This window comes from Lontra canadensis, unplaced genomic scaffold (genome assembly GCF_010015895.1).
Source record: "Lontra canadensis isolate GAN:19392208 unplaced genomic scaffold, GSC_riverotter_1.0 scaffold15, whole genome shotgun sequence".
Classification (NCBI taxonomy): Eukaryota; Metazoa; Chordata; class Mammalia; order Carnivora; family Mustelidae; genus Lontra; species Lontra canadensis.
Genome location: NW_022631009.1, coordinates 9,486,198 through 9,504,687, shown reverse-complemented (window position 1 = coordinate 9,504,687; position 18,490 = coordinate 9,486,198). Strand labels below are relative to the sequence as shown.

Genomic DNA, 18,490 nt, shown 5'->3' with positions numbered 1-18,490 from the left:
GGGAATGCAAAGCAACTATTTCTACATAACACTGTACAATACCCAACTGCATAGTGGGATGAGACTGGTTCAATTCCTAAAGGAGAGGAAATCAATGAAGGGATATTTGATGTGTAGACAAATAGATAAAACACCTGTCCAAACCCAACTAGAAATAGCAGACTAAATTTTCTATCTTTTATTGTGCTCACATTGTGTAGCTGTTGCTCAAGTAAATATATGTGAAGATGCATAAGGAGACTGAAGAGGTAAAGGATAAAAATGATTGAAGAATGTAAAACAAACATGGAACAAAACAAAAATCTGCAGCCTGTGAATAGCTCTTCCCAATGATATTTAACCAGTTCACTTAAATTAACTGTGTTTCAAATACAAATAGGCCACATATAACAAAGGTTTTTATCAACTAATCTTTTAAAATTGTTTCAGTGATAATAAAAGATCAATTTTAAAAATGATTCCTTGAATTATAAATATGTTATCATTTTACTATGCCAAATATTTTTAAAATTGCATTTTGATTTAACTATTCTAATTGTAGAACAATTTTAAATCAAGAACAATGAAAAAAAAAGAATCCATATATAAATGTCATATTATACACCAAAACAACCAATGACATGATTCTGCTGACTATACAAAGCAACTTCAAAATTTCAGAAAGTTTAAGATATTTATTTCAACCAATAGGCAATTGTTTTTTTACTAGTTTCCTTAAAGGTTATTGTATATATATCATTTTATATATCTAAGCAATCACTACATAACTGAAATGTACTAGTTCAAAGTCAGATCATTTTAATATTTATTTAAAAGATATATGATTTAGATGGTTACTATTTATATATTTTTTAAATTCCCATGATGCTGAAATTATAAGATCAGAGATTCTTTTCCAAATCAGTTCTGGGAAATAATAAGAATTTGTGAATACTATTCATTAGTCAAAGAAAAGCAGATGTTTTGGTATTTTATTAAAATACATCTATTCAACAGGAAGTCAGCTTTTTAAATGTTGGTAAGCCACTATGGTTATAACTTTTCACAGAATTCTAATAAATGATTAATATTTCCTGCATCAACAGAACAAGAAAACAATAGAAAACAGAACGAGGAAACAAAAGTTCTTTTATTTCTCATTTATTTATACATGCCTCTGAGAGTTACCTTTCATGAATTAAAATTATAGTTTAACAGAAAAAAGAACCCATTTTGGGTGTTTGGTAATATCTATGCTTATTTTAACTTGGTTTTGTTCAATTTTAAATTATAATTGATCAATTTTATATTGTATTTGTTTTACATAAATTCCTTCTGATAAGTAGATTATAGGTAAGACCCATTACTTATTGACTGAGAATATTCTGCATTTTTTAATTTGAGGGTTCATAGTTGTTTGAGACACCTCTATAATGTGGGTAGAATAAATCAAATATATTTCACATAGAAAAAATAATGTGATATCCTAAATATTCAAAACTTTCAAAGTCCAATGACATTAGAGTTTCTTGTATAACTGATGTTGCACTTGTTTTTATGACTATACCTACCTAAGAGACTACTTTTTAAAAACAAGATCTAGTCCAAATATCTAAAATGTGCCATTTGTTGAATAAGAAGCTTGTCATTCTGTTTGCTGTAACAAGATACAGTGTTCTGACAGTGCCTCAATTGTTAACAAAATGCAAATAAAAAAGAAAGATCCCTGTCAAGTTAGCTAAACAGTGAAGAAAAAATGACGTGGTGGCTGGCTACATTTTAAATTTGTTGCTCTGAGAGCACAATTTTGCATGCTCAGAGTGAAAGTCTTCAGTGACCCTGCCCACTCTTATCCTCTCTTTTCTTTCCGCAGACTCCATACTAAAGTAATCTCGAGCTCTGGATCAATCATTTTCTGACAGCAAGGTAATGGGAATGGTAGATGTATGAGCAAATTGTGTATGGGGGTGGGGTGGATTACCTGAGTGGCTCATTTGGTTAAGCCTTGGACACTTGATTGTGGTTCACATCATGATCTCAGGGTTGTGATAGCAAGACCCATATGGGGCTCTGTGCTGGGCATGGAGCCTTCTTAAGATTCTCTCTCTCTCTCTCTCTTTCTGCCACTCCCACCCCCACTTATTCATGTTTGCTCTCTCCCTCTCTCTCTCAAATAACAGTAATAATATTTTTTTAAGTTTATGCAAGTGTATGAGTGGTTAGAGTAAAGGCATTAATCACACAACAAATGAAGAATAATAAAACAATGTGTCTCACTCTTCTCAAATTTATCATTCTGCATTTTTAATTCTTATTTTCAAGAGGGTCATCTGTAAAATGCTTCTGAATATTTATGTTTTTGGAAGTTCTAATGATCCAAATGCAAAAGTTAAACAGAGTTACTCTTTTGTTAATGCGTTTTTCCATTTGTGGATAATATACTTCACCTTGACAAGCAGGAACCGGTGCATCCCAGGCATGATACCCATAGGAAGACTTCTTGCACACAGCACTGCTTTTCCCAACAAGTCGGAATCCTCGGTCACAAGCCCAGCGGACCACACTATTAAGCTGTCCACCTGTCTGACTGATAATGTATCCATGAGGTGGAGATTCTGGTGTGCTACAGTAGAAAGCTTTTCAAAAGACAAAAGAATCACTGTATAATTAATGAATCAGAAATTCTTCCCAATCCAGTATTGTAATTACCATCTGTGTGAATTTTACTTCCTATGAACATCAGAGAATTTTCTATCCTCTTGAATATCCACTGGCATAACTTTTGGGAGACAAAACCAACTCTGAACTTTTTATCATCACAGAAGAGGTCTTCTGAATTGAAATACCCATATTTCTCTTAACACCCTGGTGGTTCAAAATCTCTACAAATATTTCAGTGAATTTTGGAAGCTGTACCTCTTGTAATTTGAAGGACCTAAATGCCACAGTCTTCGTAGTAATATTTGAGAGCATGTTGTTTACATGTAACTTTGAAGTTATTTCCAGACACCTATATCATGTTAGGTCATGCATTTCACTTGGATTGATGTCTAAATAGACCCCCCACATCCCATAATCCTCTCTCCAAGTTTATTAAAGAGTTTCCATGCTGTCAAGAATGCTTACATATGGTGATAAAAATGTCAATAAAATAAAACTTTCTTCATCTTCTGAAGTCTGAAATGTCAAAAGATAATGTCAAATGGCTTTTTCATATATATGTACTTTTAAGACTATTCAGCCTGGCAGGATCTATTTACCCTTTGAAACTTCACTGTATTCATCTGAGAAAAATAAGATGTTAGCAGTAACTAGAAAGAAATAGATTGGACTTGGAATATATATGTCATAATCTGTTATTTCTAAAGGAAAATATATAATATATCAAGCTACTCTTGGGGTTAAAGTGGTGTTTTCAATATATTTATATCAAAATTTATCATGAATATCAACATAAATAAGAATTTAGCATATAATATAGTCAATTTAATGCTTATAATTGATTTGAATAATTTCCCTTTAGGTTGTTGTGATCATTAAAGCTACAATTTAATGTGCTGATTTTTAAATTCCATCTTTGGGCACAGATTTAATAAAAAGACATTTATATTATACACATGATAAAAATATGATTCAAATATGAAAAAAATTAATGACTAGGGCATGCATTTGAATTTTTAAAACATTTCTTCTTTGTATGCCTATAACATTTTTAAATCTATTGTAGAACAAAATTTATATATATAATAGTAGTGTGAGGTCAGTGACAAGTCAATTTTAAAATGTAAAAGACACATTGCTAATCAATTAAAATCAAATTATCATCTTATAGTTTTAAAATCAAAATAGATAAAAATTACTTTATTTGAATACTATATATGCAAATTTATATAAATGAGTAAATATGAGAGTACATTTTAAGAACTAAAATTCAAATTATTGAAGACCATTTAGAATTATTCTGTCAGAATTATTTATAAAATATTTATGAAAGTAATTTTCAGTTGAACTGATTAGCCATGACCATTGGCTTGGGGAAACATGGTCCAAGCACTGTACAAGAAAGAGATGCCCGATTAGTTCTAAAATATCCTGTTATTGAGCACATACCCATGCCTCTGACATGACTTAGGATGGGAAAAAAAAAAGGAAAGTAACTTTTGTACAATGACTATTTATACACACTTACTCAACAAGAAAAGAAAATTAGTGGCTTAGTATCATTACACCTTATAAACAGGAAGACACATAGAAAAGTTATTTTATCTTGATATTAAAAAGGATTTTCAGTCCATATCTTTCTAAATACTACTCAGTGAAAAGCAATAAGGACAAAACAATTCTTTTTTTTTTTTTCCAAAACTAAAGGTTTTGAATGATGTGTTAGTCATGTCCCTTTCAATATTAGCAATATCACAAGTACGTGGATAATAACAAAATCAAAGCTTTTTACCATTGTATGTTTATCTTTTGTTTAACCATCTCATATAAAATAGGTCAGATAGACACATTTGAGCAACAATTTAGTGAGAATGCAAAAGAAATAAATCTATTGGGAAAAAGCATTAAAAATATCAGTTTAACTTATAACTAACATGTATAAGTCATCAATATCCTAAATGCTTTTAATCCTTTCAAAAACCCCAAGAGCTAGGATTATCATGACCGTGGGGACACAGACACAAGAAGATTACATAAACTGCTCAAGAAGCCTTAGTGGAGGAGCTGAGATTTAGGTTTATGTTTAATTGAATAATGTCTGTGTTTGTGCTCTGTAGCCACAACCATACCAAGGATGTGAGATGTGTACTGAAGTTGTAAGTATCACATACCTATATATCTTATCCGGAAACCTTTTTTGTTATTGCCATGATCTGCTGACCATTGGAGAAATACTTCATGACCATTGCTTGTGACATTAAAAGCAGATGAGTAATCTCCACTGAGGGAAATAAGCACTGGACTTTGAATATTTGGTCCTTTAGAAAGAAAATAATACAATTTAAACATAATGGAACAATCATGTTCTAATTTATCTTTAATATTTTATGTATTTAGAATAGTATTAGATATGGTGACATTGCTCCAAAACCAATTTGTTTCATCAGTAGCTTAAAACATCTTTGTTTTAAATATTTAATTCCATAGAAGAGTCTACAATTTGTAAAATAATTAGCTAACTACAGTTTTCACATGGTATGTAGATAAACTGGATGTTGATACTTCTAAAAGTAAGTACAAGATAAAATATAAGCTGTTGTTTCTTGTATAAGCAGTTATTTACACTGAAGGTCTGCAAGTATAACCAGAGTAGTTGAACTGGATTTATGAATATGCAGTAAATATAAACCATGGTTACCATCATACACCTGAAGAACATCAAATTCCTTTTCTGTCTGGAAGAACTCTACAAACATGCTGATATTATATCCTTTTTCTACTGAGATGCTCCAGGCACACATCTGAAGGTTTGGGTAACTCTCAGGATATCCAGGGCTCAATATGACTCCTGTGGAATCCAGGCGTAATTCATTGGCGGGGCAGAGCACTATCAAAGAAAGATATCATTAAATAATGCTAGTCTTCTAGACCTAAGTTAAAACTTCATTTTAAACACTCAGTACTCTGCTTTCATGTTTAATAACTATAAAGGAGACGATACCTTGAATTATGTGTTAGAAGAGATAATTTGTATTAAACTTGCAATTCAAAAAATGGAGAAATGACCCAAAAATTATGGTACTGATTTCCTTTTTTTTTTAATTACATGGAAGATGCATTACTTTTCTGTATAATAAATACATAGATAATAAAAAATAAGACATTTATCTCCCATATTATAAATACATAGATAATTAAAAGACATTTTCTTCTTTGATTTCTTTATATTCTCTCCTCATCTTCTTATGTCCCCTACTTCTGTCTCTCTCATCTAGGTCTTTGCCTGCCCTTTTCCTTCTTTCTTTCTTTTTTTTTTTTTTTTTTAACTCACTCTCTTCTCTTTTCAAATTTTAACTCACTCAGGTATGTAGAAATAAATACTTTCAAGAGTATTTATTCTGGGCAAGGCTACTCCTGATCTCAGAAATTTGGTTAAACCATGAAAATTTAACTGATTATCTTTCAGTTCTTTGTGCAATTGAGCTAGGCTTGGAAACACCAAATATAGTTGCTGGAATATAGAGGACTAGATGAAGGATTTAAATAATTTATCATTTCCTGGATGAGAGGACAATGAAATATTTTGAGTTGTAAAGTCTCCATGTGATATAGGGATAGAAAAGAATAAGCAGACTAGTGGATTATGGCAACATATAATGGCTCTTTTATCAACTTAGTAACTTGAAAAGAAATAATTCAAAGCTACCATAACTAATATTGAGATATTTGGGGACTAGAGAACATAACACAGTTAAATATACTAAAAATACAACACCAAATACAGAATATAATAAAGCTAAAATATATAAGAGCTGTTTTATTTTATTTTTTTTAATTTTTGGCTTTTACTTATGTTTCTTTTCTGTTGATCTGAGATACCTGCTTCTTGGATATGAGTTGAAGATTTTCAAAAATAAGTAAGTGGTAGCAGGTCATTCTCAGTCTAAAAAGAGAAGTCTTACAATTGCTTTTCACAAAATTACAAATACATAAAATAAAAGAGTTAACTTGGCAGTTGGAAATGGGATGGGAAATTTGAGTCAAAATGAAAAACATTCATGAATATATAGCTATGGCATATTGAAATGCATATAACTGCATGAGAAGTTAAGTTTTAAGGAAAGGTTTTTTTAGTGTGTGCTCAGCTATTTAATACTTTCAGAATACTTAGCCAAGTAGCTTTTTGGGTTACTGAGCATGTTACTTCTTCACAAAAACCATTCAGTAACTTTATAGTTTGACATAAAGTCCTCCAAGTTCAGTCATTTCCTACATCCCCAACTTTGTTTCCTGCTGCTCCACCACTGAAATGAAATGCTCCAAACATATTGGATGAACTACTTACAGCTTTTTGAACTCTGCACATTCCTTCATGCCCCTGTTTCAAATGTCCTTCTTTCATCTGCCGCATTTGAAATGTTAGTGCATTTCAACGCCCAGATGAAGTGTCTTGTCCTCTGTGAAAACTTCCTGAACCTCTCCTCCATCAACCTGAGCAGAATTGTTGATTTCCTTCTTGGTGTCTCCGTAATGTACACTTCTATTATTGCATTTAGCAATTTCATGGCTATATATGTGTGAGTGCGTGTATTTTTTTTTTTTTTGTCTCCCTTCCTAGGCTTCGGTTATTAAAAAGGAAGTGCCATGTCTGCCATGTCTTATTTAAAACTGAAAAAATACTCCATATTACTTTTGAAAAACTGATACGATTCAATATAATTTACTATAGATACACAAATTAACCTATTTGCATACTATTCAACACATATCAAGAAACTCAACAACTATCAAGAATAAAACATATTTATTGATTGTGACTACATGTTAAGACACTTAAGCACTTTTTGTGCATTATGTCACTTGTCACAACAACTATAAGATAGTATGTACAATTTTCACCCCCATTATACATATAGAGGAACTGATGCTCAGAAAGTTTAAAATGCATAAAGTGTCACAAGTTTACCTGGATGGATCCCACAGTTTTAGCCATCATTATACCACCCCTTTTACTTCATCTATATCAAACTCTTTAAAGAGCAACACATTTAGAATTGCTTTCCATATTTTAAATGTGATATAGAAAATTAAAATGATAAAGGGAAGAATAACAAAATTGTTGCAGCCCCTTTTGGGAAAAGTGAAAAAAATATTAAATAATTTAAGACAGACTAAAAACAATGCATATTAATTCTACCAGACTCCAAAAAGAATGTCTATTTTAGCAAGCTTGTGAGTTAACTCAAATAAAGAAAAAAGTAAAGTCAGAGTTTTGGCTTAAGTGCCTGGTCAATAATTAATATAGTAACACTGCATAAACTGATTCTGAGGGGTGATTTATTACTTTTTAGCTAGTATCTGAAGTGTCATTATAAGATAAAAAATAATCTTTTTTGTGTTCTCTATAGTACATAGAACAAGAAGAGAGGCAATTACTAATCTATAGAAAATTCTGATTCTAGAAAAATATTGAAAGTCTGAGAGATGAGGGATTATTACATAACTAAGTTATCTGGATGGTTTATTTTAATTTTTAGAAATTTATTAAATTGGGATCCAGAGAGCACCCCAAAAATTAAGTGTTGCCCTCCAAGAACTCACGATGTATTTATATATTGGAGTCAAAGAAGTCTTGACATGTAATAGCTTGTTAACAAATTCCTGTGTCTGGCCAAGTTATTTTTCCATGTATAACTTCCCAAAAGGTTAAAAATCTATCCTCCACGTTCATATGTCTAAATATCTGAATATGTATCCTACATAATTCTAAGTGGTGAAAAGATAGCCTTGTATAAAGGAGGAAATTGAATGAATGACACTTAAATATCAAAATTACAGGTGATAGACTTCAGAAAATCCAAACAATTTCAAAATGCTCTAAAGTCATTGACTTCGAGAAAGGAAAATTGTCACATTGGTGTTGGTTTTTACCTCTAAACATGTCTTTCTGTAAAGCCCCTTGTGAAAATCCTTCTATTTTATTGTAAGGATTTCAATGAGGTAGAAAATTAAATGTTAATCCTACTTATATCATGTTTGAAATAATAAACAGAAGTCTTCTTTTAGGTTCATTGTAACAGTTAAGATATTGCACAGGAAACAGATTTCCATTGCTCAGGAATAAACCTCAAAGAAGGAAGTAACCTAAGAAAATTTGGGGAGAGACAATCAAGTTCTATTCACTTTTATTCAAATTAACCAATATTTATAATTAGTTACTCTGTAGTAGACACTGTTCTGGGCCCCAGGGGATTACACAAATTAACAATACATGATTTCTGAACATCAAAACTTAGCAAATTATCACGGTCTTGCCCTTATAATTCCATAGTGAATTCCTTGAAGTCTAAACTTCTGTTTTTTAATTTTTTTTATTTTTGTGTCTTTGTATATTCATCTGTCACTTCGACCACCATTTGTCTATCTCTGTTCTATGAAAGTCTTACTTATCATATGGAACCAAGACTCAGGGAGCAATGGTGACATCAAGCTTTTCCTGCCCCATAAACAGTTAAATATTACATGATTTGATATCTCCCTGGCCTGTTTCCTTAACACTCTATTACTACTACCTGGATGGCTGTCATATACCTTAAATCATGTTGCCCTCACAAAAGGGACCATTTATAGCTTGCTTGTTTTTTGTTTTTTACTCAAACTTTCTGCTTAACAGGTGCTCCATTAAAGTTTAACATTTACTGGTTAGAACAGAAACTATTTCAAGTAAAGGCAGTCAACATTGGGGACTTTATTTAAGGTTTCTCTTATTTTCCATCCCCATTTCCACACCTCATGGCAAAATTAATTTAAATAAATTGAACTAACTTCAGGATAAACTAAAAAGGAAAGAAAAAAGTAAACCTTGAGAGAATAAAGAAATGTTTAAAGTTAAACCTGAAAAGTAATTTAAAAAAAGATACCACGTAAGAGTTCTATAACTTTTAACATTATGGCCAGTTAAATATTTAGTATTTATGTAAAATAGACTTTTCTCAATTTTGCCAATCAAACATAAAACAAATACTCAAAGATCAATAATCATAAGAATTGGTACCTTGACAAATGGGAGGTGCTCCATCCATCTGGAGTCTTTCTCCTAATCTGCATGTCAGAATTGCATTGCCGACCAAAGTAAATCCTGGAAGACACTGATACCTAATAATGTCACCTATTTAAAAAAATAATAATAATAAGAGGCTTCAGATAGGCAACAAGGTGATGGTTAAAAATGAGCATGTTTCAGTTGTAAAATCTGTAAATATTGCAGAATATTCTTTTTTATTTTAGTCATTTTCAATTGGTATAAAATTCTATTAGTTACAAGCAGGGATAATATTCAAAATTTTGAACTACAACTGCTTCATAAACACTGACCAATCAGAACTGAAGCCAAGAGCAAATTAGCTCCTACTACAGTAAGATCTAACTGGTGTGTACCAGTTGGATATAAGCAATAGTGGTAAGGAAACAATCTAGTTGGTATAGCTAAGCTATTCATTAAAAATATATCAAGCAGTTAAAAGGATTCAAAGTTTCACTCTATATGAAGATTAAATTTACAATAGTCATTGATATTTTCTTAATTCCCCAATCAAAGTCAGTATCATGATAACAATAACTTTGTTATGGCAACATTCTTTTGTTATATCATTTATCAAAATATGAGATATTATTGGATTTGAATTTCCAACCTAGTTTTAAAAGGACTTTATTTTCAAATTGAACATAATCCACCACTTGTTTTCAAAGGTATGGAAATAAAGCATTCTAATATACCCTACATATCCTTCATTGTATGTTTTAGGCTTAAGCCTGAATTCAAAAAACATTTGTGTGTCAAATGTCAAATGTGTGTCAAAGGCAAGAAAATAATTTGGAAGAAACCACCAGAATATGTTTTATGGTTCAAATCCCCATACTGGTTTTCCAGTCATACATTCTAGACATACATGATTCTTGCTTTTGTCTGTACTCCCTTTTGGTCTTTTCACTGCCGCCCAATCTTAAGAATTCCCAACGATCCCCAAAAATCCAATGAAAAAGGTTCTAAGATAGGTTGTTATTATTATTTTTTGTTTCTTTTTAAGCAAATATCTCTACTAATAATATGTTTTTTTTTTTAATTTGTCAGACTTTACCTATTTCGAATTCATCATCTTCTGTCAAAATTTCAGCATTGGGTACCGGTGGTGGAGGCTGGCACACTCTTAGTTGATAAGCTATAAAAATAGACAACATGTTTATTCCTTCTCTGAGAAAATGTATACGTGAAAAAGCCCAAAATTATGCAAGGGTTATTTATAATAATAAAAATAAATGGTATAATTTATCAAGTTTTAGTTATTTATTGTTTAAACAGACTATAATATTGAGGGAAAATAAATCATTCCTTAGATACCAAAATATTCTCCTATGGTAAGAACACTTACCTGTAACTCCTTTTTTCTTACCCTCTTCTATTCCTCCTTATTATGTGCTTCAAAACGCCTGTTATTTTTCTCTCTGACATAATCACAATTTGGAATTATATATTCATATTTGTTATGTGCTCAATGCCTATCTTCCCCAAGGTTCACCACAGAATCCTTGTACCTAGCAAAGTGGCTGGCATATAGCTATAATTGCAAACAGGTACTCAATGTTTACTCTTTTTCAGGAGATATTTTAAACACTTTACTTATAATAACTCTATTAGTCCTCACAAAAATGTTATTTATTTTATTACTTAATTTATGATTAAGTCTATAACTATTCCCATTTTATAAGAGAAAACTGTTAAAGAGAATTAAAGAATTTGTCTAAATTACACAGCTACAATGTGACAAACCTGGGATTTGAACCTAGGAGTTCTGACTCTGGAGACTTCTCATACATGCTATATTAATTTATTTGGAAATACCTACTTGTTGAATTTCATGTTTCTAATAATCTACATCACTTGAATAGGTCAACCCCATTACATTAGAAATATTCCTATTTGGCATAATTTAAAGGCCACACAAAAAAAGGCCCTTTATGAATCCAAGCATCATGACTACTGGACCCATCTGAGACCTATACACAATTGTTTGCTTGATTAAAGTCTTATTTTTACTAAGTTTTTAAAGAATGTAATATAATCTTGTTCAGTTAAGAAACACACTTGATTACTATAATAACATTTAAAAAAAAGTGTGTTTCATATGCTTAATTTTATTACTTAAACTTAGGAGTTAAGTTATTTATGTAACTCAATGAACAAAGAAATTGACACACAACTCGTACAGGGTTAAGCCACAACTCCAGCCTCTGTCCTCTACTCCAAAGTCCATACCTTCAGTATTGCTCCTACCATGAGAAAATTATGACAGTACTGAGGCGCACCAACTGGACCACTTAAAAAAGACTGCTATAAAAGGAGATGGATAAAATACATTATAAAGAATGAGTAAAAATTTTCCAGTTCTGAAGGGTAATCATGTGCATTAGAGCATTTCAAATAGAGGAGAAAACATGAGCAAAAATTTGGGCATTGGTTCATCATCATGTAACAAAAAGCCATTTATAAGAGGCCAATTGGTTAATACACCTCCAGGTTACTAAGCACAGAAAAAAGATGGAAATTTTTCAAAATGTAGCTGAAGAGGAATGAATCAAGGAAAATTTTTGTTTCAATTTCCTGCTGTAAATTGTTGTATGTCTCTTCAAACATCTTCCTTCTAGTACTTCAACCTGTTTATAAAATAAAAGCACTTGCTGTGCAATGATGATAATTTGCAAGTTAAACACTGCTCTACACAGAAGGGTTACCACTAGAGAAAAAACCCTGGGAAGGAAAAGTTTAACCCAGATTTCTGAGAAAAAGTTTCATTTAGAGTAACATTAGGAATTTTGAAAATAATTTTCCTGAACTTAGAACTTAAAAGGGGTATAATAACCAAGGCAAATGGTAATTATAATAAATGCCAACAAGGTAAAAGAAAGGGGATAGGAAGAGAGCCCCCATGGAGAAATCCTTAGAAGACTATGCTTCAGAGGATAGTATCTTAACTAATCTTGACATAGAACAGAGATCAACTCAGAAGTTAGTGAAGTGTAGAGATGTCCACATATGTATTGTTTTACTTTTGTTTGCTGATAAATTTATTTTTTATTATCATGCTAATGATAAATTAATTATTTTAAAGAAAAAGTAAACTTATATCAATGAGGAATCCATGACTATCACTGTCTGTGGAACATGCTTAGAATGACCTACATTTCAGTTGCAGAGTTTAAAAGACCAGGGGTTGTAAATATTATTTATGAGGAATATGATGTTCCGAGATATTATGCTAATTTCCCAAGATCACATGAGGGCTGTGAGCTAAATTCTGTCCTATTCTCTGTTCTTTACCATCACCTACAGTTTTATAAACTGTGCTCCTGGAGCCAAGGAATCACCTTGGGGTCATGGAGGCTTGAGGAGTTGTAATGTCTAGCCTCTCACCTCTACCACATAAGAGCAATTCTATGTTCATCAATTTTATAGATTTGAATTCTGAATAAACTTTCCTTTGAACAAATTTTATACAACCCCTACTTAAGTAATTTCATTGATTCTTTTGATGTCGAGTCTTAATTGTGTTTTAATTCCCAACTTTATGTCACCTGGATAAACACCTCTTCTGGATAAACAAATATTTACTAAATAACCTATAAGTCACTGGTTTCTTTAGAAGGGAATGAGTCTCTAAACAGTATTCCCTAGGATAACTCTCCAAGGTAAAATTGCAAATGGGCACAAAATAGGAGCAACTGTGGGTCAGAGTGCTGGAAAATGAGATCTAAGCAGGCCCTGAGATGGTTTTCACTGTTGAAATATGTAATTCTGACTATGATGTAAAGGAGAAGGAAATATTGAAAGAAATCCCCTTGCATCTGCTTTTCTTTTGACTCTCAAAGACAAAGTACTACAAAAAGATTAATCATAAACAGTTTTCAACAATTCTGTCCTCAGTCTTCATCAATTTCTACTCTCTTGTTCACTAAAATAAGTCTAAAATGTGTCCAGTGTCTTCCCTTTTTTTCTGCCAACATCTCAGTGTAGAACCCTGCCATTTAATACCTATTGTACTGAGTTCAATAGTACCCAACAAAATTTATGTCTTTCTTGGAACCTTAGAATGTTATTTGGAAATAAGGTTGTTGCAGATGTAATGACTTAATTTGAGGTCATTTGAATTAAGTTAGGCCCTTAAACCACTATGACTTCTGTCCTTATGAGGAGAGAGAAGACAGAGATGAACCAGAGCAAGGACATGTGACAGGGAAAGGGACAGGAATGCCAAAGATTTCTGGCTACCACCCAGTAGCTAGGATGAGGCAAGGAAGGATCCTCACCAAAGCCTTCAGAGATAGTACGACCCTATAGATACACTGATTTCATACTTCTAGCCTCTAGAACTGTGAGAGAAAAAAATTTCTGCTTACTTAAGACATCCAGTTTGTGGTACCTTGTTGCAGCAGCCCTAGGGAATGAATATACCTGTATTATTAAATCTATAGGATGTTTCTTGCTTTCTGTGTCTTTCTAGAGCAATCCTTCCTACAGACAAAGGAGGTGATGGAAGGGAGGTAACACAATATGTTTTTTTGAATCCACTGTGTGCAAAGAACCCTTCAAGTTACTTTAAATGAGTTACTTCATTTAATCCCCAAATTACTACACCAAGATATGTGTAAATAGCTCATGTTGCTAAAAGGGACACTAAATTTCAGAACGGTTGAATTATTTGCCCAGTTCAATGAGCCAGAATTTGAGCCATATGCTTGAAAAATAAGCCATATTTTCTCTGATATTTATAGACTAATCAACCTGGACTGGAGAATTATTTTGTTCTGCCATTTCCTTACTATTAATATGTAACTTGTCATGGCCTTACAGATTAAATTTATAATCTTAGATAAAACAAGTTTCTAATCTTAATTCTCATCAACTCTTCATATGAGATGTCTGCTATATTTCACGTGAACATTCTCATGTTCCTTATATTTACCATGTTAATCCCCTACTAGGCACTGTCATTTTTGATAACCTTGCCAGCCTGGAAATTGGTACCATAATACTTAGCCTTGAGTGTTCTACTATCTCAAATTATTCCCCCTTTATCCATTAATGTATTAGTTCTTGTTCCATATTTAGCTTGTATGGGACCACTCGGTACATATTTACATTTCCAATAATGTCTAACGGTTCATTTTGTTATTTATTAAATACATATTATTGAGGGCCTAGTGTGTGTCAGATACCATGTAATATGTGCTGGGAATGTGATCATGAACAAAGCAGACACAATCCTGCCCTTATAGTCATTAATTGTCAGTGAGAAAGATATTAATCAAATTATCTTATTAATGAGTGGAAATTACCTTGTGGAAACAAGGAGCGTGTGTGTGTATGTGTGTGTGTGTGTGTGTGCGCGCGTGCACGCGCGTGTGTGTGCGTGCACGCACGCATATGTGTGTTGGGGAGAGGGACAACACCCAGAAGAATAACCCAGACAGAGGAATCAGCAAGTGTGTTGGGTGGGGGGCTTTAGGAGGATGGGGTAGGGGTTGGGTGAGAGAGTCCTAGGCAGAGTGAGAAGGAATAAGAAAGACCGGTAAGCTGGGGCTAAGTCCCCCAGGAGGCTAGGGGCCATGCTCAGGATTTGTTTATTGTAATCGGAGGAAATGGCAAGTCTTTGAAGTTTTCTGTCTGGGAGGAATGTGATCAGATTTCTCCTTTAAAATATAACTCTGGCTAGGATAGGAAAAATAAACGCCATCGGAAGGGGACAAAAGTGAATAACCAGAAACTCCCAAACACTCTATATTGCCGTGGCTATTAAATAAACAATTGTTGACTGGATCTAAAAAAAACTCACAATGTCCTCAAGTGACTTGACATTAAATTAAAAGTCTTGATTATGTTCTCCAAGGGCCTCTAACTTTGTTTAATTAACTTTAGTCCCATCTATTAACCAGTTTATAATTATAGCTGCGAATGCAGAGTTTCTCTCCTCCACTTAAAACTCAAGTACCCGTGATTTGTTATGTCACCTATGATGCCATTCTCACCTCATAAAAAACATCAAACCACACCTCTACACTTTATCATAATAAACTTTGAAAAATCAAGACTGTCTACAACCTAACCTTTACTGTAGTCTCTTCTATTCCCTAATCAACATAGCTCTCAAATGGTTGACAGCGTGACATTTGATGACATGTCTAAAACTATGCTCTGTAGAATTTTATTTTTATCTGTCTTGCTTTCTTGAAACCTATCTTCCCATCTCTTTTATGATTTTTTCCTCCAATGACTAAAATAGAGACATCGTCACTGATCACGTTAGCCAGAGTTAACCTCTTGCAGAGACTCTGTTTCACAACTATTTGCCCTACTGCTATTATAGTGCTCTGCTATCCTATTAACAGTTAACTCCTCAGGTCATAATGTAACACCACATGGCAGTATTCAGAAAATATTTGCTGAGTGACTGAATGCTAGGGCAATGAAAGAATGAATGAAGAATGAACAAAACATACATATTAAATAAATCCTTACCATATTGAGTGTGGACTCCATCCAGACTCTCTGGGTTTAAATCCTCTTTCTAATGCTGACAAATTGGGAAATTGAGGGCAAGTTACTTAACCTTGACCTCCCTTTTCCTCATTTGTAAATAGTAATGATAATAGCAATAGCTTTATGCCAAGTTAAAGTGTGGTTATAAGGATCAAAATGTTAACATATGCAAAGCCTGGCACATAGTAAGTACTCTACATGGGTAAGCTCTTATATCAAATTGGGAGTTCAATTCTTTCCATATATTTGGTGTTCCAGATGAATAAGAACACTTAGTAAAATACATTTTCTGGTTTTTCCAAGTTTTGCTTTTCATTTATGAAAAACATTTTGATCTGGCAATTACTGAAATAATTATGAGCAGTTTAGACATATTATCTTGGTCGGTAGAAGCAGGGTATAATAAGGCAATGGTTCGAGGTGTGATGAATCAGGTGTGATGTAACCAGGGAATCCAGTGCAGCTCTGATTTTTCTGAAGATGTTTTTATCAAACTAATCAACTTCACTGGGAAGAAAAATATATTCTCATTTTGTGTTGGTGAGTAAATACTTCTGTGCATAGGGCAGGCTGATCTAGTTTTTATTCTGGAAGCTGACTGCCTGTATTCTAATCTTGGCTCTGGTACTTGTTAGCTCTATGACCTCAGGTAAACTGCTCAGACTCTGTGCTTCAGTTTTCTCAACTGCAAAATAAACATAAAGCTAAGATTGAGTTAATATATTGTAAAGTGCTTAGAACTGCACCAGACACATATTATGATTTCAAAGGGAGAGCGCATTCTCTGTTTGGCAAAGGTTAACAGGAGCATGGTTGCTTCGATTACAGTTGTGCCCTGGACACATATCATGTCAATCTAACATGACTTTTCTCAAAACCATGATGTCATCCAAAGGGCTACTGCCCATGTGATTTCCCAGGACACATCAGACTATTCACTTTGTTTCTGTTGTGATTTAGGCTGGAGATTCGAAAATGCTGAGATTCCTTATTTGTTTTACACTGATGTACATTACACCGTAATAGAAATTTCTTAGCTTCAGCGACTCATTCTATAGTCATGTATATTGTTTTATGTGTCTTGGTCTTAATACTGCTATTATAGTGCTCTGGAAATCATATTCAATATATATTAATCAATATATTCAATATAATTATATATAATATATATAATATATCATATTCAATATATATAATAACTAATTGAATTAAAGCAATATCACATCCTCTATATTGTATATGCTTTTGTTACTTTGGAAGAAAATAAACAGCTCTAGGATGAACCCCCAATATTGCATAATTCAGTACCATAGATTGACCTGGAAGTTACCTTCGAAATCACTTAGTCGGCTCTTGTATTGGAAGGAGAAAAAAAAGGCCTTAGAGAAGTGAAGTGAGGTACATAAAGCCACACATCGAGTTACAGGTAGAATGTATATCTAAGTCCGTGCTTTTCATGGATTATTCTATTTAGAAGCACCTTCACAGTTATGACCATTAATGAAAAAGCTGTATAACAGATTATACATTGAAAAATATACCTTTGACTTAAATCTGTTCTTTTTAGAAGAATCATTTTAATTGTCATTCCATTCAATTTGAAACTACCATTTCTATTTAATAGTTATATAAGGGCATCATATTCTATATGTCAATAACTTTTTTTTTTTATTTTTAATGTAGGCTCCACACCCAGCATGGTGTCCAATGCAGGGCTTGAATTCACAACCCTGAGATCAACAGTCAGACGTTTAACCAACGGAGCCACCCAGGCATCCTATATGTCAGTATTTTTTTGAGGATGACTATTGCTTAAATAGTGCCATGTTTTGGTTCAAATGTACACAGATCTCTGGTTCCTGGTTCAACAGATTTTGTTCTTAAAATTGCTTTGGAGTTTAATTCTGGCAATATTTTTCAGCTATTTTTAATTTCTTATTTTCTTTGCAATGAAACATCCAATCCAATTCCAGAAAAGGATGCTACATTTATCTACTTCAGTTCAACTGGGCTATTAAAGGCTTCTTCAAAAAAGACAACACAGAACACTGGAAAATTGCCATTCTTTCTCTAAACCAAAAAAACTCAAGTGCGCAACCTTTCTGCCAAGTACCAACATGGTATCTCTTAAAGAGGAAAAATATAAATTTTTTGTTCCGGTATAAATTCTAAGCTCTCTACAATGACTGATGGTGACTCAGATTAAGTCAAGTATGATAATTTCATGGTTTGGGAGAGATTTGGAGGAGGAAAAGCATT

The 18,490-nt window shown here is 32.8% G+C and overlaps 1 protein-coding gene across 2 annotated transcripts in view; it reads right to left on the bottom strand.

Annotated features, from left to right (window-relative positions):
* CSMD3 (CUB and Sushi multiple domains 3) overlaps positions 1–18,490 on the bottom strand; it is a 1,221,727-nt gene that overhangs the window by 79,746 nt on the left and 1,123,491 nt on the right. For both annotated transcript variants that reach the window (XM_032858445.1, XM_032858446.1), the window contains 5 exons: positions 10,779–10,859; positions 9,695–9,808; positions 5,339–5,527; positions 4,812–4,958; positions 2,427–2,615 (listed from right to left, as the gene is read on the bottom strand). In XM_032858445.1, the coding sequence (XP_032714336.1) occupies positions 2,427–2,615; positions 4,812–4,958; positions 5,339–5,527; positions 9,695–9,808; positions 10,779–10,859 (720 nt within the window). The remainder of the gene's footprint in view (positions 1–2,426; positions 2,616–4,811; positions 4,959–5,338; positions 5,528–9,694; positions 9,809–10,778; positions 10,860–18,490) is intronic.